Genomic DNA, 23,329 nt, shown 5'->3' with positions numbered 1-23,329 from the left:
TCCATATCTATTTGGGGGAAAAATCATTATGTTCATGATTCATCATTCAATATAATATATATCTATATCTGTATCTATATCTACAGTATATCTCTATCTCTCTCTATCTATATCTATATCTATATCTCTCTGTATCTATATCTATATCTCTCTGTATCTACCTCTCTATCTATATCTATATCTCTCTGTATCTATATCTATATCTCTCTGTATCTCTATCTCTCTGTATCTATATCTCTATCTCTCTGTATCTATATCTCTATCTCTCTGTATCTATATCTCTATCTCTCTGTATCTATATCTCTATCTCTCTGTATCTATATCTCTATCTCTCTATCTATATCTCTCTGTATCTATATCTATATCTCTCTATCTATATCTCTCTGTATCTATATCTATATCTCTGTAGCTGTATCTCTATCTCTCTATCTATATCTCTCTGTATCTATATCTCTATCTCTCTATATCTATATCTCTATCTCTCTGTATCTATATCTCTATCTCTCTATCTATATCTCTCTGTATCTATATCTATATCTCTCTATCTATATCTCTCTGTATCTATATCTATATCTCTCTGTAGCTGTATCTCTATCTCTCTATCTCTATCTCTCTGTATCTATATCTCTATCTCTCTGTATCTATATCTCTATCTCTCTATCTATATCTCTCTGTATCTATATCTATATCTCTCTGTAGCTGTATCTCTATCTCTCTATCTATATCTCTCTGTATCTATATCTCTATCTCTCTATATCTCTCTGTATCTATATCTATATCTCTCTGTATCTATATCTCTATCTCTCTATCTATATCTCTCTGTATCTATATCTCTATCTCTGTATCTATATCTCTATCTCTCTATCTATATCTATATCTCTCTGTATCTATATCTCTCTGTATCTATATCTATATCTTTCTGTATCTATATCTCTCTGTATCTATATCTCTATCTCTGTATCTATATCTCTATCTCTCTATCTATATCTATATCTCTCTGTATCTATATCTATATCTTTCTGTATCTATATCTCTCTGTATCTATATCTCTATCTCTGTATCTATATCTCTATCTCTCTATCTATATCTATATCTCTGTAGCTGTATCTCTCTGTATCTATATCTCTATCTCTCTATCTATATCTTTCTGTATCTATATCTATATCTCTCTCTGTATTTATATCTATATCTCCATCTCTCTGTATCTATATCTATATCTTTCTGTATCTATATCTCTCTCTCTGTATCTATATCTATATCTATATATCTCTGTAGCTATATCTCTATCTCTCTGTATCTATATCTCTATCTCTCTATCTATATCTTTCTGTATCTATATCTATATCTCTCTATCTATATCTATATCTTTCTGTATCTATATCTCTCTATATCTATATCTCTATCTCTTTATCTATATCTATATATCTCTATCTCTCTGTATCTATATCTATATCTCTATCTCTCTGTATCTATATCTCTAACTCTCTATCTATATCTTTCTGTATCTATATCTATATCTATCTATCTATATCTATATCTTTCTGTATCTATATCTCTCTATATCTATATCTCTATCTCTTTATCTATATCTATATATCTCTATCTCTCTGTATCTATATCTATATCTCTATCTCTCTGTATCTATATCTATATCTCTATCTCTCTGTATCTATATCTATATCTCTATCTCTCTGTATCTATATCTATATCTCTCTGTATCTATATCTCTATCTCTCTGTATCTATATCTCTCTGTATCTATATCTATATCTCTATCTCTGTATCTATATCTATATCTATATCTCTATCTCTCTGTATCTATATCTCTATCTCTCTATATCTCTATCTCTGTATCTATCTCTCTATCTCTCTGTATCTACATCTATATCTCTCTATCTATATCTCTATCTCTCTGTATCTATATCTATATCTCTATCTCTGTATCTATATCTTTCTGTATCTATATCTATATCTCTCTGTATCTATATCTATATCGCTATCTCTCTGTATCTATATCTCTATCTCTCTGTATCTCTATCTCTCTATCTATATCTCTATCTCTCTGTATCTATATCTATATCTCTCTATCTATATCTCTATCTCTCTGTATCTATATCTTTCTGTATCTATATCTATATATCTCTATATCTATATCTCTCTGTATCTATATCTATATCTCTGTATATATCTCTATCTCTCTGTATCTATATCTTTCTGTATCTATATCTCTGTATATATCTCTATCTCTCTGTATCTATATCTATATCTCTGTATATATCTCTATCTCTCTGTATCTATATCTTTCTGTATCTATATCTCTCTATATCTATATCTACATCTCTATCTCTCTATATCTATATCTCTATCTCTCTGTATCTATATCTCTATCTCTCTGTATCTATATCTATATCTCTATCTTTATGTATCTATATCTCTATCTCTCTGTATCTACATCTATATCTCTATCTTTATGTATCTATATCTCTATCTCTCTGTATCTACATCTATCTCTCTGTATCTATATCTCTATCTCTCTGTATCTATATCTCTCTGTATCTATATTTATCTCTCTGTATCTATATCTCTCTGTATCTATATTTATCTCTCTGTATCTATATCTCTATCTCTCTGTATCTATATCTATATCTCTATCTTTATGTATCTATATCTCTATCTTTATGTATCTATATCTCTATCTCTCTGTATCTACATCTATCTCTCTCTGTATCTATATCTCTCTGTATCTATATGTATATATATGTATTAGCGATGGACGATCTGCTTATCTCCTGATATGATTGGATACATGATCTGAGGTTCAGGATTCAATAAAAACAGGATACGATGTGATCAATAAAAGTTCAGCGACAAAGTCAGTAGAGTAGGTGTCACTTTTTTCAAACTAGATCTAATTTGGGAGGCAAACTCTTCACTTCACACCTTGAATATTGCCAGACAAACATGTTTCCTCCGAGGAAGACCCATAATGCCATGCTTCACTGAAGTGACACTTCGACTCCTGCGTCTGAACGCGACCGCCTGCTTCCCCCCGACCCCCCCGACCCCTCCTCCGCTCAGACCGAACCTCCGCCGCGTCGCCGCCATCGTTCATTAGCCGCTTGACTCCGTCCGCCGCCTTCGCCACCGCCGACACCTCAGCACCTCACTCAGCATTCACACAGACAACAGCACCGGTAATTAGTTTAGATGTGAAGTCGCAAAATACACTACAGTCACCAGTCTGAACCTGACTGAATGTTCTGTTTCATTCTCTTAAATCATTTTGATCTAAAGGCTTCTGCTTAAATGCTTGAAATGAGTTTCTTAGACAAATATAAATAGTGAAGTTGATCCTATGTATGAATTTCTTTCCAAAGCCTTTGACTTTCCATCAAGGCAAAGAATCTAAAATCTAAAATAGTTTTGATTTGTTTAACACTTTTTTGGTCGCTGCATAATTCCATTTGTGTTATTTCATAGTTTTGAGTCTTTACTGTTATTCTAAAATGTGGAAAATAGTAAAAATAAAGAAAAATGTGGTGCGTCCAAACTTTTGACTGGTAGTCAAATGTGTTTAACACGATGACAAACTTCAAACAGAACAAGTGAATGAGCGGTTCAGTGGAAGCTCTGCTTAGCATTTCCTCTGTCAGGATGTGGATGGAGACAGAAATGCAAACCAACAGGTCGGTCTGTAATGAACAGGGTGAGTAAAGTAGCAGAACAGACTCACGGGGACTTCCACATATTTGGCAGCCGCTTTCACCTTTGAGGCGGGGGGGCGGGGCGGGGCGGGGGCGGAGGGGGAGAAGAATAACGATACAAAAGTTGAGCCGGGAAGATCTGGTTTCCACAAATAACACGTTGCCTTTCTCATCGGTGAAAGAAACAGCTCGGCGTTCTCCGGCGAGGAACAAAAACATGGCTACTTACTGTGAAAGAGAGGATGGAAGAGAAGAATGTCCCTTCATCATATCTGGAGAGCTTGGAGAGAACGCCGTCTAAAACAGCGGCAAACTGCCAGGGGGACGACAGGAGCGCTCGTTAGCGGGGGGGGCGGAGTTCCTTTCAATGCTTTAGCAACTTCTCACCTCTTTATTCTGTCTTACACTGTTTGTTACAGGCGAATTTGTCAGGAAATGTTAAGTCAGATATTAACAGAGTAGAAGAAAGTCCAATGTGCCTGCAATCATTTTTTGCATTTCTCATTCCATGTACACAATAAATAATCATGATTACTAGCAAGTGTAAAGCTTAACAAAGCTGCAAATAATATATATATATATATATATATATGTTAAAAAAAAAAGATCCAATCAGATTTGAGAAGCAGCATTCGACTCAGATCAGACAGAAAATCAGACGTTTACCTTTGAGACCAGGGAGGAAATCATGTCTTTGAAAGCCTCGTCAATCAGGACATCGATTTTGGAGTGGTACTGTTGCTGAGGAGGGGGAGGGGGGGGGGGGGGGGGGGGGGGGGGGGGGGGATGTGAGAAGAGACAAAAAAGCAATATTTCATTATTTCGGCGAGCTGAGGTGAAGACAGAGGCTAAAAATGACTCCTGGCTTCTTTGATGCAGCGTTTACACACTATTGTCTCCGCCGCAAAGGACGAGGACGAAAACCACAACACTCCGTATGAACATCAACCGCCCCCCCTCCCCCTCCCCCTCCCCCTTCCATTCCTCACACACACACACACACACACACACACTGACGCCGCCCCCTCCCACACACACACCCTTCCCAAGACACCAAGGCGTGAAAAATCTTCCCATGTAACGGCGCTGAGTTAAGCAGCTAATAGGACCATTATGCGGCTGAATGGCATTCCCGTCCTGCTGGAAGGCGAAGGAATTTGAAGGATACTTTTTGTGCTTCGCCACAATTAGAGCAGCCTTGTATTCCTCTAAAGCACCGGTCCAGCTGCGAGGACCAAAGGCTCACACAAGATTCAATTAATCCGCCATTTCATGTCTCGTTGCCCCCCCATATTCATGGCACCTTTTCCCTTGAAAAAAAAAAAAAAAAAAAAACCAACAAAAAAAAAAAACGACGACAGCCAAAAGGAGAGAGGGTATAGAAAGAAAGAGAGAGAGAGAGAGAGAGAGAGAGAGAGAGAGAGCTTCAATTGGTGGCATTGAATGGCGCCTCGCTCGCCCGCCCGCTCAGCAGCGGGGGAGTTCATCTCTTGGCGACAATGCCCTTTCACTGGCCCTCTAAAGAACACCCAAATTAAAAATTTCAATCAACAAAGCTCACAGATCGCTGACAAATTGCGGGTCCAGGAGGTCGCCGGCGCCGGCCCTCATTTTCCTTTCGGCTCCTTTTTTTTTTTTTTTTTCCCCACAAGTCCGCAAAATGGCAGCTCTCTTTCAGCGAAGCCGAATTTTTCTGGCAAATCTTGAGGGCTTTCTCTCTCTCTCTCTCTCTCTCTTTTTTTTTCTTACCTCAATTAACATTGCTGCTTTTGGCTTTTTTACAGAGGCGGCCAAAAAAAAGAGAGGAGATGAAATTGTGTGGTCTTTGCCATGTGCGCCGCAAAAACTGAAAAGAACAATTATTTCTTTTAAAAACATTTATTTGGTCGTGAGCTGCCAAGCGCCGCTCCTTCAGCTGTGGTATGTTTTCCATTCAGAAGCCTGTTGGTATTTTGAAACGCCACTCCATTTAAATTACCTCCACAACAAAATCATAGACGACAGCGCATTAGCATTTTCACTGATTTCTTTACTAAAACTGAGTCTATCTGCCGGTGTAATGGGTCTATTTAACGGGGCTGTAAAAAGAGATTCCATTAAAAGTCTCCTGATAGATTAAACTGTCAAGTGCAGATTGACAGGAGGCCGTCTCTCCTCTGTCTGCTCGCCCGCCGGCTGAACTCTCCCGCCTCCGCCGAGACGGAGCAAAGTGATTTCTGCACTTCACAGAAAGTTTGGCGGTCTTGCTTTCAGATGAGAGGAGCGGCAGACACGAGGCAGCGGCCGCCGCTCGCCGCCGCCGCCGCCTCACAAACGGCCGGAGGTCTTTTGTGTCGGCGGGTAGCGGAGCGTTTCGCCGCAGATCGCCGGCGAGTTCGGCTCGACTCCGACTCAGACCGGGCGAACCGAGTCTTGAGTGGGCGGGGTCAGAGGTCAGGGGTCAGGGGTCAGCGGGCGCCGTCTACACCGCGACATCTGAACATCCAAACGCGCCATTTTGAGAAACTTGAATTTTACTTTGAATTCTACTTACAGTAAATCTGTCGATGCTTGATTAAATTGATCTGATTCACAATAAATTCTGTCTTTGTGTTTTAGGTTCAGAAGGCTCAGTCGCATTCAAAACTGATATTCACTTATTTTGGCGGGACAGGATCGCGATATTAAATTTTGGAAATCGCCCAAGCCTAACTACTTCTAATAATAATAATAATACTAATACTAATAATAATAGTAATTTGGGCATAATTTGGTGCAGAATCCAATGAATTAGTTTGGATCTATAGATGCTGTATGTGGGTGTAACTCCAGTTTAAACAGCCGACCTCCTACAGAACTAATGTAGACTAGATTTGATGCTTTTTGGGAGTTTGAGTTTTGGGACTTTTACAAAACAGCTTCCAAGGAAATTAGAATAAACTGGTATTTAAAAGACCAGAAAGATGTGTGGAGCTGATTTGGGTTTTATTCTCATGGTGGAACATTTAAAATAAATGAGATTTGTCAGAGTTGAAGCAGAGCGAGGCGAATGTAAAGAGGTGAGAGGTAGGAAGCAGGGAGATGAGGAGATGGAGGGACTTACCCATTGTTTGTCAATCTGGGATTCAAACAATGACGAGCGGGACGGGGACATGGAGACATGGAGACACGGGACAGAGAGACATGGAGACACGGGACAGAGAGACAAGGCAGGCACAGTCAGCTTCAGTCAACAGCAGTCAAACATTTACAAAAATGTCTAGAGGAAACTGCTGCAGATCAGGTGGGACTCAACCTGCGAAAATTCATTCAGAATATTTAAAACTCATTAACTTTAAGCAGAAATAAATGTAGAACTGAAAATATCTTCAATCTAATGCCCTTTCCATTGTTTAATATAATGTCTTGTGTACTTCTGTAGTTTACCTCTATTTATATTTTCTATTCATATTTACTGTGATTATATATTGTGTTTTATGTCCAATGTACCAAACTTTCCATTAGAAACAACAGAGTCTTGAATTAGAATCAAACCTTTCATCTTGGATGTTGAGCTGTCTAATGCAGACACACATTTTGTTCACGGCAATCAACTAGAAATATTAAATGTCTCTTGATCATCACAGTTTCACAAGCTCTCCATCCAAATTATATTATTGTCACTTTGTAATGACATTTTTAAATTGTTGTTTACATTCTAGCAGCCAATGGCATCGCTAGAAAGATTTGTGTCTCGGAAATAAACAGAATTCTGCACAGTCAGACTTTGTTGTCACTGAACTTTTATTGATCACATGGTATCCTGGTTGTATTGATCCTGAAGCTCAGATCACGTATTGAATCGTATCAGGAGAGAAGCAGATCGTCCATCTCTATCTAAAATATCTTGCGTGGAAATTTTCTCAGAGTCTCAGGACTCACTGCAATCTGGAAGCCAATTTTATCTCACAAGTGTAAAAAGAAAATGTGTAAAACCAGCAGCAGAGTTGTAAAATCTTTTCCTTTAGAAAGTCGGAGGAGGTTCCGGACAAAAACGACTTCAAACGCAGAACTCTACACATTTTATTATCAAGGTTTTTCATAGGTGAAGCTTTGCTGAATGAATTTTATCTGGAGAAACTGAATGATATAGCATGTACAGCGGCACCGTGCTGAATAGAGTTTTGTTGTACTGCAGCAAGCTAGAATTACTTCAGCACATTTTTTTCTCAAAGATGGACAAGAACATTTTCCATTTGTTGAAGGCGGCACATTCACCATGACAAACAGTTATTATATTTTCTATCATATAATACACTATTTGTGGTAATGTTGTGACAATGATCCAACAAACTAATGGAAGTATTTTCTTCCAACGTGAAAATATATTTTTACATTCACAGCATTCTTCAAGATGAAGCCAGGCAGCTTCAGTCAATCTGTCAGCCTGTTAAATCTCTGTGTGACTCTGGTAGAGTCTTGTCTCTTCCTTCATGATAAAACCCCCAAATCAGTGATTCTGTGATCTGTTGCTCCGGTAGAGCAGACTGGAGAATTGTGTTTTTTTTCTCTCTCCATTCACTGCTGTTGTCTGGAGGAACAGTCTGAGAATCAGCTGTCAAACATCGAAATCCGGAGAAAATAATACATTTATCAATAATTGCAAATAGGTGAAAAAAGGTGTGAGACAGGACTGTGACAAAGCAGATTCTGACAATATCTAAAAAAAACGAGTCTCACTTTTTCTAACTGTCCTGTAGTTCTCACTGTCAGTCTCTCTGGTCTCTCTGGTCTGCTCATCTGCAGCCAGAAGCCTCTGACTCACTTCACCCTCGACCTTTGACCTCATGGCACTGACGACAAAGTCCCTTTAAGGAAAGTGGGTTCACTCAGCTCCGTCTCGGTAACAATATGCACACAAAGTTGTCGATTGATCACTTTCGCTGACGACACTTTTTACGCTGTCGGAGCCGCCATCTTTAGTGTTACGGATTTTCCTGTTCAAAAGTGATAGAGTGACCTGTCTATATATAATACTGTCTCTGGTTTATGACCAACAGGCTGGTATTCATATCTTGGGATTGAAGCTGCCGAAACCAGGATAATACTAATAATAATAATAATAATAAACAGAGGTGTGACCAAGTCAACTTTGCTCAAGTCCCAAGTCAGTCTCAAGTCTCAAGTCAAGTCCTAAGTCTAAATGTAGAACAGCAAGTCAAGTCCAAGTCAAGTCCAAGTCATTAATGTCAAGTCTCAAGTCTAAATGTAGAGCAGCAAGTCAAGTCAGAACAAATCAAGAGTCCAGTATCAATTTAATATCTTAAAGAAAACTAAATATCTAGGACTTTTCAATGCAATATGGTTTTAATAGGATAAAAACTTGGTAAGAGCATCATGAGTTTGATTTCTATAATCAGTTTCAACTTCAATAAATTCAATCATTCCATACAAATTCAGAAAACAGAATTTAAATTCAGTCGTCCGCTGGAACAAATCTCATCACTTTCAATCTAAGTCATTTACACAAACACAAGATCTCAAGTCAAGACTTTAGAAACCTTTTCAAGTCATCAAAGTACAAGTCAGAGTCAAGTCCCAAGTCACCAGAACCCAAGTCAAGTCAAGTCTCAAGTCCCCACCTCTGATAATACTACTACCACTAATAATAATAACAGTAATTTGGTGTGGAATCCGATCAATATGCTGCCTCAGAGTCGGTCTGGATCAGTATATATCGGTGTAACTTGGTCTACGGAGTCTTTTCCAGGCCGGTTTCACAGCTCTGGGTGATAAAGGGAGCGGTGGCGGTGGCGGCGGCGGCGGAGGGAGCGAGAGAGCGAGCTGAAGGTTAAGAGAGCAGGAAGCTTAGCTCCCTGTCAAGACGCAGGGTGGCAGAGGGTGGCAGAGCGTTTCGCTCTCAGCGCCGCCAAGGCTGCGGCGGAGAGGCTTCACGGCCATCATCCGTCTGCCAGCTGCTGCCGCGCCGCCGCCTCGACAACCACAGCACCGTGCTCTCCGCTCGCTGGATGTTACGGGGGAACCTGTTGCATTTTTTTATATCATAATTAAATATGTTACAAACTATAATTAGATCTCAAACTGTGGCTGATCTGACAGTTTGATGTAAATAAAAGCCTCATGCAGATTTCGCGTTAACGGATATTTTTGTCGGTCAGAATTAGATTACGCTGCTTTTACCGGCTGTGAAGGTTCTACTAGCAAAGCCTGTCACAGTTCTATAAGTGTTTGGTGTTTTCATTTTTGTAGATTATTTTTTGTCCTTTTTTGCCTTTATTAGATAGTTCAAAGACAGGGAAGATAGGGAGAGAGAGAGAGAGAGAGAGAGAGAGAGGGATGACGTGACAAAGGTCCTGGGTCAGAATCGATCTCAAATCGCAGCTGATCTGACACAGTTTGATGTAACTCGTTTAAATTATGGCTGAAAATAAATGCCTCATGCAGATGTTTTAATGACATGATGACATGCGACAAAGGTCCTGGGTCGGATTCAAACCCGGGACATGGGTCACATGGTACGAGCCTTAAACCGCTGAAGCACCGGGACGCCCCCAAAACTCGGGTGAATTAAAAAAATCATAACGGATATTTTTGTCGATAATTTATGCTGCTTTTACCGCCTGGAAATGTTCCACTAGCAAAACCTGTCACAGCTCTGTGAGGGCTTGGTGTTTCTGACAGTGAGCGGAGGGAGGCAGGGTGGAGATTCTGTCCTGTGACAGAAAACTCACAGGTTTGATTTCCAAACAGCCGACTGGACCAGTCAGCGTGTCCAACAGCAACGAAGAGTTCCTGAGGAAGATACCGATCGCCTTCCTGAGCTTCAGCTAAACGCCTACGATGTAAACATAATGTAAATATGTAAATGTGATGCGGGTCGTACCTCCTGGCCGGCGTCCAGCACACAGAGTTTGGAGCTCTGCTTCTTGGCGTCCATCAGCACGTTGAACATGGTGCAGACGGACAGCGAGACGCGGAAGTCCGTCGACTTGCCGGCTTTCTGCATTTTGCCATCGAACGCTGATTTTGTTCTGCGGGACAAAAATACAAGATACACACTGCAACTTACACTTAAACACACTTCGTTACCTTAATTATCAGCAAGTCTCTGCAACAATTTTACCAAGAAATATTCCTGTGAATTTATTATATTCTGTATTTATGTTATTGCATTGTACCACAGCAGAAGTTTGACTAAATGAAGCTGCTGCAGCTGAATCCTGATTTTACTGAAAGAGTCTTAGGGCCTTATTTAAACGATGTATGGCGCATGGTCTAAAGTGCATTTAGGGCGTGTCCAAATCCAAATTGCTTTCTGTTGAGGGAACGGATCTGCTCGTGCGTGATGGCGATGTGTGTGTGCGTCGTTAGGCCCACGTTGTGCGTCGGGTGAAGGTCAGATGCCTTTGCAGGTTATTTTCATGACTTTTTGCTGGGCTGTGCTTTTTACATATTTACTGTGTTGCTTTTCTTGGTTGTAGGTTGCGTACTTAGCAATTGGCAATGTGTGATGATGGTTAACGGGACATGTACGTGGCAACAAAATACATGTCAGGAAGGAAGTAAAGTGCAAATTTTCATAGTAGATTATCCTATTTTTCTATTTTGCATGGTAACGTTGTGTGTGTGTGTGTGTGTGTGTGTTTGAAAGAGAGAGAGAGACATCTTACTATCTGAATAATGCGCCTTAGCAGGAAAATACTGCACCAGACTTTAGACCAGGTTTTTGTTGGTCAATGGCGCAATTGCTTTCCGCTGCCTCAAGATAGCAATGCGCCAACAATGCGCCTGACCACACAAAGGTGGGCGCAAGTACATTTGCTGTTTAAACAACGTGGGCGCTGGGCGTGAAAACGACAACTGCGTCGGTCGGAAACTAGCAACGACACCGGGTGTCAGATACGACCCCGAGTGTTTCCTACAGTTTGTGGTGATGATCAGCATCAGTTACGCTGCAGGTTTACAATATAAAATACCGCTTATTTTTCTGATTTGAGAAACTATATACAGTAACATGATGAGTTAACATAATGAGCGACTGTTTTCACCTGTTCCTAACAACAAATGTTCCAAACTAGTTTTGTTTCTTGGTCTCCCGCAAATAAATGGCGGTGGACAAAGAAAGAAAAAAACAAAAAGGAATTTATGTAAAGCAATAGTTGCAATAGTTTATCATAAAGGCTTGATAGCAAATAAAGAGAAGAAAAGGATCCAGCAGAAGACAGATATGAGAAACACAAAGAGATGAAAAGATGAACTCCCGGCCGGCGGACAGCAGGAAGCTACAGTCCGCGCTGCCCTCTGACCTCTTGACGCAGGCCTCCATCATGTCGCTGGCCATCAGCTTCAGCCTCTGCTCCAGGTGTTTGGCGAACTCCGGCTCCGGCCAGTGAAGGTCCAGGACGAACATCTGCAGAGCGTCCAGCTTCCAGAACAGATCCTCCGAGGTCGCCGAGCCGTTGCTGCAGGGTGTGTGTGTGTGTGTGTGTGTGAACAATATTATTCACTCAAATCACACATGGACAACAGCAACACACACTTACTGTACACAATTTTCATTCTATTATTTATTGTATTCCATTTTATTGTATTCCTTTTTTTTAGATGTTCTTTTTCTATTTTTAAGTCCTTTATCTCATACGATGTTTTATTGACGTTTTAAACTATTTTGTTGTGAAGCGCTTTGTAACTCGGTTTTGAAAAGTGCCGTATAAATAAGGCTGAGGGATTAGAGCCATGATCCAGCCGTGTGTTCGCTCTGTGCAACAGCAGGAAAACAAGTCCGCTCCAGAGAGGAACAGTTCTGCTGCTGAAGTATCAGACGGGAATTTCTTCAATTATATTTTTTTATTCATTTTTCAAAAGCACCGGAGCGAACATCTAGCTTCATCAGGCTCGCTCACCAACATGGCTGCCATGTTCCTGTTGAAGCCAGATGTGAAACGCTCCCATGCTTTTGAAAAATACATTTAAAAATATAATTGAATAAATTACGGTCTGATACTTCAAGTGTGCAGTAAAAGCTGTGATGTCATTTTGGTAAAGGAGACTTGGTGGTGAGAGGTGTGAGTCTCTCCTCCTGAACTGATTCAGCTGAAGACAGCTGACTGCTGCTGAGAGGACGGGAGGGACTGGGTGGACTGGGTGGACTGGACCGGATCCAGGTTCCAGGTGTTTTGTGGGATTACAAAAAGAGCATGTGACCTTCCCCTAGATAGATAAAGTGTAAATAAAACCCCGTCCGGCCTGCGGAGACGCAGAGCGACAGCAGCTTCTGTCCGGTTCGGTGGTTTTGGTGACGGAGCGTTCTAGTTTCTGGTTTCTGGTTTGAGTTGTGGACCCTGACAGGCTGAGGAGGATCCACACAGACAGATGGAAGTCTCTCCCTCCTTCTCCCTGCACAGGTTACACAGCAACACATGGCAACGCCGCCGCCACGACATCCAAGTGTACAGCGAACAGCTAGAACGACAGCCAGGGGGGCGGGGGGGGGGTGAGGGGGGGCGGGGTGAGGGGGGGGGCACTCACTCCCTCACTTTTCTCACTTCGCCTTTAAAAGACTGTTACCTTAACAAGTGGCGCACAGGAATAAACGGGCTGGGCGCGGTGCGCGGTGCGGCGAGCGCTCGGCGGCCGGCCCCCTCATGTCTAATTAGCGGCGCTCTCCTCCTCGCTCTCCTCCCCGCTCCCCGGGGAACGGGACGATCCCACTCCCCGTCTGTGCTCGCTAATGAAGTGCCAGAGTTTTTTTTTTCTGTTTTTTTTTTTTTTTTTTCATCTGATCAAGCGAGGCCGAGCGAGAGAGAGAGGTAGCGGCGCTGCGGTACGTGTTGCGGGGAAGGGGCGGGGGAGCGGGGCGAGGAGCCTTTTTAAGAAAACACACCCTCGCCGTTCTCCTGAGACCGAGGCAACATGGCCGCCGACACCGCCGCTCCTGCTGCGGCCGCTCACACACACACAGAGTGTGATGCAGGCAGACAGAGCGTGAACACATTACGAACACCTTCATATAACTCAGACTGACCAGGTGAAAACTCTGATTATTGATTTCACCACATCAGTCATGAAGGGAGAGGAATATAAATGGGTATTTGAGACTTGAGATTGGGTTTTTATAATATTAACAAGATGTTTATTTTGTACGCAGTAAAACAAAAGGCTGCTGATGAGATTCATTCATTTGTTTACTTTGTCTTGACAAGCGATAGAGAGGCAGAAAAGGTTTGAAGATGTTGGATCTCTTTGTTGAACGTTTAAAGCGGTCAGATCCTGAGCTGTATGAGCCCAAAATTTGAATTCATGCATCCTATTTGACGTCATATTCAAGTGTTAATCAAATAAATATGAACAAGTGTCTTATAAACAATCTCTATAGACACCGATTCACAGTTTGCCTAGCAATTACAATCTTATAATCCCACATCACCATCTGACAACTTGGCTGGTCTGGAGCTGAAAGAGTTTTTCCACAAAGTCCTGAAGGACGAACCCGATGGTTTCCATTATTTTGTCCCTTCTATTCTGTCATGTTCTGCTGAGGAAGCGTGTGAGGTGAAGGAGAGGAACAGAAAATCTGCCAACTCACAAAATATCAGGTAGATTTATCCCTTGCAAGCTGCGAAGGAAAATTGAGGTGATTTATTATGGCTGTGATATTCTTCACACTGTGACACACACACACACACACACACACACACACACACACTGTACAGTAGATTCACCACACAGCGCATCACAAAACCCTCAGCGGTGACATGGAGGAGCGATCGCATGCGAGCCGACATCCTGCTGACAAAAGAGGCGGCGTGTCACAGAAACAGTTTCCACGAGACAATCTGAAACTCATCTGAAACTCAGAGCTCATTCAGCCGAGGATAATGCAACATGCACTTTAATTTGCTCTCGGCGCTCATGAGTGAATGGCACAGAGAAAAAAAGTTTTAATAAACCACTTCTACAAAACACCATCAAAACTTCCACAATGGCTCATGCGGGGGAGCGGGGAGGGAGGAGAGTTTTGACTGAAGGATTTCTTCATATAATTCATTTCAGTGTCTGACAGAGACATTCAGACACGACGACAAGCATGCAGAACACAAACTCTACCAGTCAGGAGTTTGGACACCACATCTTTCTTTACTTTTACTATTTTCCACATTTTAGAATAACAGTAAAGACTCAAAACTATGAAATAACACAAATTTGTTTGTGTTAAATAAATCAAAATCTTATATTTTAGATTCTTTGCCTTGATGGAAAGGCAAAGGCTTTGGAAAGAAATTCATACATAGGATCAACTTCACTATTTATATTTGTCTAAGAAACTCATTTCAAGCATTTAAGCAGAAGCCTTTAGATCAAAATGCTTTAAGAGAATGAGGAACATTCAGTCAGGTGTCAGACTGGTGACTGGTAGTGTGTGTTGCTGGAGCGCTGGACGCTCCGGCCCCCGGCCCGCCGGCGACCCGCCCGCCCGGCCAGCCGTCCGTACGTACGTGCCGTCGCACAGCGGCCCCATCCAGGCGGGCGGCGAGAAGCTGGGCATCTGAGGCAGCGTGAGCGGCAGGCTGGGGACTTTGGGAAGAGGCACGCTCGCTAGATTGTTGGTTATCGACCTGCCGGGTCGGGCGGAGGCGGCGGCCGGGTCGATCGGCGGCGACAAAGAAAAACGGTTAAAGAAATAAAAGACAAAGAGAACGAGAGAAGAATAGTGACACGGTGCTGTCTGCTGCCTTTTCCCTCCACAGCCACTTCAGCCTCTGTCTGCTGTAATTGACAAACGGTATAAACCAATAAAATGCAGAAAAGTGCTCACTTCTATTCACTTTTCTGTTCCCATTCAGGCCGTGTTTGTTAAAGAGTGCACATTACCATTGTGCCTCGGGCTTTGTGCCGAGCTCGGCGCGGCGCTCTCCGCCTGCTGCTGTCTGCACAGAGTCACTGTTTTGTTCCACTGCCTCAGCTTTGATTGTTTATCTCACATTCATCCAGCAGGGAGGATTCAACACACCTCTCACTGCTATCAGTGGTAAAGAGAAGGTGAGGAGAACAATAAGTGTTCACTGCTAACAGACTGCACACACACACACACACACACACACAGGTTAGAGGTTTAGAGTAAAATTAATTCATATGTTGTAAGGATGCAGTTAACGACTATTTAAATCTCAGTGTGACTCTGGTAGTATCTTGGGTCGTGTCTCTTCCTCCATGATAAAACCCCAAATCAGTGATTCTGTGATCTGTTGCTCCGGTAGAGCAGACTGGAGAATTGTGTTTTTTTCTCTCTCCATTCACTGCCATTGTCTGAAAATCACTTCTAGCACATAAAGGAACGCCGACAAAGCAGATTCTGACTATATATATATACATATATATATATATATATATATATATATACGTCTTAATTCTGCTTATATTTTTTAGTGAATCTTTTTCTTTATTAAACCAACAACTGTAACATCGAAATCCGGTCAGAAGAATGTCGGTGTTCCACTTGTTCAAACTGATCTTAATAAACATAAAGAAAGAGATTCACTTAAAAACAATTCAGCAGCATGAATATTGCTGCGTTGCCTGTTGCGTTGTTGCGTTGCCTGTTGCGTTGTTGCGTTGCCTGTTGCGTTGCTTACACAGAGTCTGTAACGAGCCTAAAAACGACCACATATGCTAATCATGGTCCAAACAGTGATCAAAATATTCTACCACACACTGAAGAGCCGTTCCATGACCTTCATGTCTTTAATGTTTATTCACGACAGTAAATACACTGCAGTGAACTCCATGCAGGTTTTCAGATCTGACAGCGGCGGGATGGGCTGAGGCAGTGTGTGGTACAACACTCTCATCACAGTGTGGAGATCCTTCGTGCTCTGAGCAGACAGGTGACATCATCGGAGGTCTTACTTGACGGACTGCCAGGTCTCCTGCTCGAAGCCGCGGTGGATGGACTGGGCGATGGAGGACTCCATCAGGTCGATGTAGCGCACCACCAGCGGGACGAACAGGTCCTGCAGGTGCTTGTGGAACGTCCCGTTGCACAGGTGAGCTGCGGGGGGGGGGGGGGGGGGGGGGATGGGGGGGGGGTGTTGGTGGGGGGGGGGCAACAGCAGACCAGGTGATCAAAAACACTCAACACTTGAAAGGTTAAACAGAAACTTTTCCACCAACATGGCTGACGCTCTGCAGGTTATAGATAGTTTCTCTCCATTGCCAGCAATGTTAAGAAGACAACTTCTCTGTCTGTGACACTGATTTAGTGTTTCAACATAGATTATAACACAATCCAGCTGTTGTCACTGATAGATGTTTCTGTTTCAAAGAGATTTGATTCATGGTCACATAATGCTAACAGCACAGAAATTAACATTAGCCTTGGTTAGCCAGTTAGCATTTTGTGACCATCGATCAAATCATAAACAAAGACCTATCTACCCGTGTGTTTAAAAGCATCTTCACTTCGCTGGATTTTTTTTACATGTGCCCAAGACTTTTGCACAGTACTCTATCTATCTATCTATCTATCTATCTATCTATCTATCTATCTGCCTATCTATCTATCTATCTATCTATCTATCTATCTATCTGCCTATCTATCTGCCTATCTATCTATCTATCTATCTATCTATCTATCTGCCTATCTATCTATCTATCTATCTATCTATCTATCTATCTGCCTATCTATCTATCTATCTGCCTATCTATCTATCTATCTATCTGCCTATCTATCTATCTATCTATCTATCTATCTATCTATCTATCTATCTATCTATCTGCCTATCTATCTATCTATCTATCTATCTATCTATCTATCTATCTATCTAAACTGCAGTTTGGTGGTTTTTCTGTGACGGCAGCATCACAAACACATTTAATTTATATTAGACAAAAGTGTGATGATCCCTGTGGGGAAACCGGATCGCTGCAGCAGCAAATGATTTTGGTAAGAAAACACTGCAGAACAGACAGACTGACCAACACACAGACAGATGGATGTGATGCAGCAGGAACAGTAAGAGCAAACAGAGGAGACAAAATGAGAATCGGAGTGAGAGAGAGAGAGAGAGGAGAGAGAGGGGAGACGAGTCTCTCAGGACTTCATTAGTTTTAATTCCTCTCACTCTGTTCATCATGATTAACACTAGCCTTTTCGCCTCCCGAGAGGAAACTGCTTCCCTCGCAACCGCCGGCTCCGCTCCGCACAGGCAGACAATCAAGTGAGCATTTAAATAATCTGCACTGCAGCTCGCTACCGTAATAAACTTATTGAAAATCCTTCAGCGTACACGAGATATCAAGTCATGTGTTTCATTCACTCTTTGTCAGTCATGTAAGATCGTCTTCCTGGTCACTTTACACCTGCTGACTGCGGTGATATCTGATTTAAACATGGAAGATGATGCTGTGAAGAAAGCAACACGTGAACAGAAGTAGAGGACTGTCAGTGCGGTTTCATCTTGTACGCGACTCGCTGACTTCTGCTCGACTTCACAATCTCACAAACCGAACGAGTCTGTGTTGTTGTTTTTTTTTTACCTGACTGGGTCTGAACTCACAGAATCCGTTCCCTCCCACTTCAGACATCATTATGAGAGAGGGAGACCTCATTTGTGCGAACAGTCAAAACTACGATTTCACTCGTTCTGCATTTCTGCTCCGACTCTTGCCTCATTACGTTCCAATTCAAGTCGGGGAATGTTGTGACATTTGGAATAATTACAGGATTAATAAAGGATGTAATTAGAACAAAAAGTAGATACGGTTTATAAAAAAAATAAATAAAGCGTGATTTGTGGATCTGTAGATTCTCGCTCAGGTTTTGTTCTGCGCGGCGCCCTTGGGCTGTCTGTCTCTCTGACTGTATGTGAGGTACTTTGGCATCAGACACGTTAAATAACGCTTCGCCGCTCGCCAGATCTCAGCTGGCTGGGAGACAAAGCCTGGGAGCCGAGCGCCGCGCGTGGAAACAATGAGACGCAGGCTGTATGGAAGCTATTTTTTCCCCCCAACAGTCAAATGAAATCAGAGCAGTATAATGCAGCGATCAGGTGAAAAGGAAAAAAAAAAAAAACATCAATGCGATTTTGATGATTCCAAGGTCATTTAGGTGTCGAGTTTCACGACCTTTGGGATCTTGAAGCCGATTAAAACCCGACTGTGTGATTACAATGTCGGGAAAAAATAATTATTGATTTCCTGCATGGTGCATGGAAAACTCCAGTTCAGATCCTGGAGTTGCAATGTGAAGGAAACAGAAAGTGGATTAAACTGGAATGACAAGAAACAGAATTGAATTCCATGAAATTCCACTTCTAAGAAAGAAAATGATGATTTTTTCCATTTATCTCAGCCTGTATTTCTTATCTAATGTCTTATATACCTTGTGTAAAGCACTTTCAATTGCTTTTGTGTATGAAATCTGCTATAGAAATAAACTTAATAAATACAGAAATAAACACATAAGCACAGAATTCAGTTTCCAGTCCACCGTCCAAATCCAGCCAACGAAGGTGTGTGAAGGTGTGTGAAGGTGTGTGAATGTGTGTGAATGTGTGTGAATGTGTGTGAATGTGTGTGAATGTGTGTGAAGGTGTGTGAAGGTGTGTGAAGGTGTGTGAAGGTGTGTGAAGGTGTGTGAATGTCTCCTCTGACTGACTGACTGTTCTGTGCAGCTGACAGGTAGGCGGGTCAGCCGGCACCCAGGCGGTGAACGGGTCTCGGGTCGTGTTCCTCGCCCCGGCCTCGCCACTTCTCCCCTCCAGCCTCGTCGCAGCTTCCTGTTAATTACCTCGTTGTCGGGCCGTTAACCTCGTCTCTTAACGAGCCTCGTTTTCCCGCGGCGTCGCCGGTGTTAATTAGCGCTCTTAGCGGCGCGACCACGTGCCGCGGCGTTTCCTCCCGCCGCCGCGGCTCCAGACGAGCGGGGAGGAAACGGACGGCGAGAAGGGAGGCGGTGGCGAGTTCCTGCTCGTCTTCACTGTCCGTCCGCTCTGCTCAACATGCTGCTTCTGTCTTTGGCTTTCTTTTGTTTCCTTGTGTCTCAGACTGTATTGATCATTTTGTTGTGTGATTGATTGTTGATCAGTCAGATCTCGGGCGGCTCGCTCTCTGTAAAGTCCTTTGAGACGGACTGTGATGTAGAAATAAATGAACATGACTTGACACATTTTACAGGGCTGCAGTCCCCTTCATATGCATACATGTTGAAGCAACCTCAACACAGTATAAAAAAAATCAAAAGCTAAACCTTCAATTGCATAATTTTAAAAATGAAAAGGATTTATTTATCAGAAGACGGCAGCAGGTGTTTATAGACACCTTGCTCGTCCCTGATGAAGAGTAAAGACATTCGATCGTCTGGATTGATAATTAAAAAAAAAATTTGCTCATCTTTTATAATGAAAATGATCAGAGAGCTGCAGGGAATATTTAAGACTGTTTATGGAACGGAGAGCTCAGCTACGTATCAGAAAGAAACAAACTGGACTTGACGAAGCGAAAGACCGTTCTGTAGCTAAAAGGTCATTTTTATTTATTTTTATATATTTATTTCCATTTTATTTTTCTCTCTTTACAGCTGTATTCTCGTACTACTTTATTGCTGCAACGACCCGATTTCCCCACGGCTGTCATTTCAGTTTCATCTTGAATCTGCAGAGAGAAAGGAATTTTGAGGACTTCATTACCCAGAAACCCTGTGCAGTGAGGTCATTAAACTACATGTCTTCTTCTTCGTGTGTGGGGGTGTGTGGAGGGAAGACGGAGACACTTTTGGATTTCCCTCTTCAGTTTATTTTACGGCGTATACACACACTCACATTAGATGCAATTCTCCTAAGATGTAATGGAGAAGCAGGAGGTTTTCTCTCTGTCGTGGGGTTCCAGCAGAAGTGTGTGTGCGTGTGTGTGTGTGTGTGTGTGTGTGTGTGGTCTGGACTCACGGTCAGTTCGCAGGAAGTTGTTGAGGAGCTGGAAGAGCGGGAAGCTGTCCCAGGAGTCGACTGGCTGGACCTGCAGCGCGGCGTCCATGTCGGCTCTGTAGAGACACAGGAAGGTCTCAGCGTGTTCAGCCATCATGTCCGGCCACCAGGAGAACGCCTGGGGGGGGGGGGGGGGGGGTGGGGGGGGGGGGGGGAGAGAGAGAGAGAGAGAGAGAGAGAGAGAGAGAGAGAGGGAGAGGGAGAGCAGGAAAGGACATGACATGACGTCCAAAAATCGAGAAATGAGAACAAACTGAAACTGAACTGTGGTGAAAATTACGTTCTTCTGCGACGTTCCTCAACAAATTGGATTGTGTGACAAAAACATGAACTGGACACGACATTTTCAGCTAACGGTTGAGTTCAGGCAACTATAACAACTTGGTTAAGGTTTGGGAAATGCTTTGTTCGGTTAATTAAGAAAAACTAAAAATTTGACTCATGGAAGAAATTTCCGTCGTACAAGCTGGGAATTGAACTCCGGTCTCCGGCATTGAAGTCAAACTCATCGCCCGTCCAGCACCGACCACCCTGAACACCCTGAACACCCTGAACACCCTGAACACCCTGAACACCCTCACTGCCACTGAGCCGCTGCACCGTGACTCTATTTATTTAAGCGATATGACAGGAGAGGAGTTGTACTGTATATCAGCAGGCTGTGATTCGGTCGTGGCCGTGCTGATATACAGAACAACAGCACTCCCTCTCATGTGATATTACTTACTAACACTTGTATAAACAAAGCCATCCATCAAGTAATGGTAATTTGAGACAACAGATGATTTATGTTATTCGTCTCCGCCAACAAAACCAGTTCCCTCAGGATCCACTACCAGGTGTTGCCAAGCAACAGGTAAACTGTTTCCTGACTGCAGGCTAGCTGCTACTTTGAGGTTAGCACGGACGAATTCAGCTACTTTCTTCCAGATCGTCCTCCTCTGACGACCGCTCATAATTAAGGTCAATATCCATATCGCTGTCACTACTAGGTGCGAATACTGGGAATACTGGGAATATTGGGAATATTGGGAAGCATTTGTTTGTTGCACAACATTGTATTGTCTGCTAGCAATGCTAACCAGCTGGTTAGCTAGCAGCTACTCAGCTAACGTCGTGATCCGCTTTTTATTTCTCCTCACCAGAAGTAGAGTTTCTCCACACACACAAACGCTGTGTGAGCGCAGCCTGATCAAGGTTACATTAGAACAGCTGTGAAGCGGAGTGATACGTACAGTAAAAAGTCCCAGTGCTGTTATACTGTATATCAGCACTCATGGAATGCCTCTAGTCCAATCAAATTACTCGACCGAACTAACTGCTGTTTAATTCCTGTTTATAGTCGAGTCCTTCAAGTAACCGTTTCCTGCTGGGAAACAGCACATCAGAAGTCGTGTTCATTTCATGCATTTGTGTGAGATCAGGTGGGAGAAAAAATATAAAATCTGAATCACTTGACTTGGATCCAAGAAACGTAGAGGGATTAGTCTTGGTGTTGGTGCAACAAGACGAACTCAACACTAACAGAGCAACACAGGAACACACAGTGTGATACAGGCACAGCAGGACAGACAGACAGTTGACTACACATCAAAAAATAAAAACTTTTCAAAGACTTGCAAAGGGACGGAGCAAATCGCTGTCAGACGAAAACCTCGTACCTCAAACATTTCAGGAGGAAAGAAAAACAGTTTGACGACACATTTCTGAGTTTATCTAACTGGCTTTGAAAAGGTTTCACAGCGGCTGTAAAAATGTTCCCAACGCCCAGCGAGGCGTGGCATCCTTCAACTGAAGTTAAAACATGAAAATCACCAAAACTGGAGTTACTAGGTTTTCATCCAAAAGCGAAGAAACGCGATGTGCGCCTGAGTGTGCGACGACTTACTGTAAGCGAAAAATACATCGACACAAAGTGTGAAAAGGAGGACAGAAAGTGACTTGGAGGAACGGCAGAACAAGGACGAGCATGAAAAGGCAAAGAAGAAGAAGAAGAGCTGCAGGAAACAGAGGCAGCAGAAGAAGACCTTGATGTTATGACAGAGCAGAGAGACGGCAGCAAGAATCATCACCGCTGGTACAGTAAGACGGTTTTCTTATTACTGCACATCACTGGAATACATTCTTGGATAATATATAACACTGTGTGTAATCTCAGATATGTGGTAAGAAAAAACTAAAAAAACATGGAATCTCACAGAATTTTATTTAGTATTTAGTATTTTATTTAAATTTCCAATTCCAATTCCTCAGTTGAATTGATGAGTTCATTCATGAATTGATTGATTGATTGATTGAATTGAATGTTACTGGGACAAGCAGCTGTACTGACTGCATACACAGCAGGTTTATATATTGAAGCTTTTGGCATGAATTAAAAAAAAAAGGTGCAGAAATCCCACTTTATCCATCAGAACATATTCATGTACATATTAAATATCTTGTATCTGCTCATGCCATGTCTGCTGGCTTTACACTGAAAAAAAAAGAAGAAGAAATGGCCAAGGTTGATGTTATGAAAGTACACCCCCCCCACCCCCCAACACACACACACACACACACACACACACACACACACACACACCAACACAGTCTAAAGAGCATCAAGCAGTCAACCTGTCAATAGCGTTGGTCAGAGAGAAGTGCAACCAGCCTCTGAACCGAAGCC

At 42.4% G+C, this 23,329-nt stretch overlaps 1 protein-coding gene across 1 annotated transcript in view; it reads right to left on the bottom strand.

Moving 5' to 3' along the window:
* Window positions 1-23,329, bottom strand: part of cadps2 (Ca++-dependent secretion activator 2) — a 131,299-nt gene that overhangs the window by 18,375 nt on the left and 89,595 nt on the right. The window contains exons 16-22 of the mRNA XM_078282866.1: window positions 20,623-20,779; window positions 16,589-16,730; window positions 11,989-12,144; window positions 10,566-10,713; window positions 6,786-6,800; window positions 4,370-4,444; window positions 3,933-4,016 (exon numbers count right to left, since the gene is read on the bottom strand). Of these exons, the coding sequence (XP_078138992.1) occupies window positions 3,933-4,016; window positions 4,370-4,444; window positions 6,786-6,800; window positions 10,566-10,713; window positions 11,989-12,144; window positions 16,589-16,730; window positions 20,623-20,779 (777 nt within the window). The remainder of the gene's footprint in view (window positions 1-3,932; window positions 4,017-4,369; window positions 4,445-6,785; window positions 6,801-10,565; window positions 10,714-11,988; window positions 12,145-16,588; window positions 16,731-20,622; window positions 20,780-23,329) is intronic.

The sequence above is a fragment of the Centroberyx gerrardi genome, chromosome 4 (genome assembly GCF_048128805.1).
Source record: "Centroberyx gerrardi isolate f3 chromosome 4, fCenGer3.hap1.cur.20231027, whole genome shotgun sequence".
Classification (NCBI taxonomy): domain Eukaryota; kingdom Metazoa; phylum Chordata; class Actinopteri; order Beryciformes; family Berycidae; genus Centroberyx; species Centroberyx gerrardi.
This window is presented reverse-complemented; position numbering and strand designations above follow the sequence as displayed.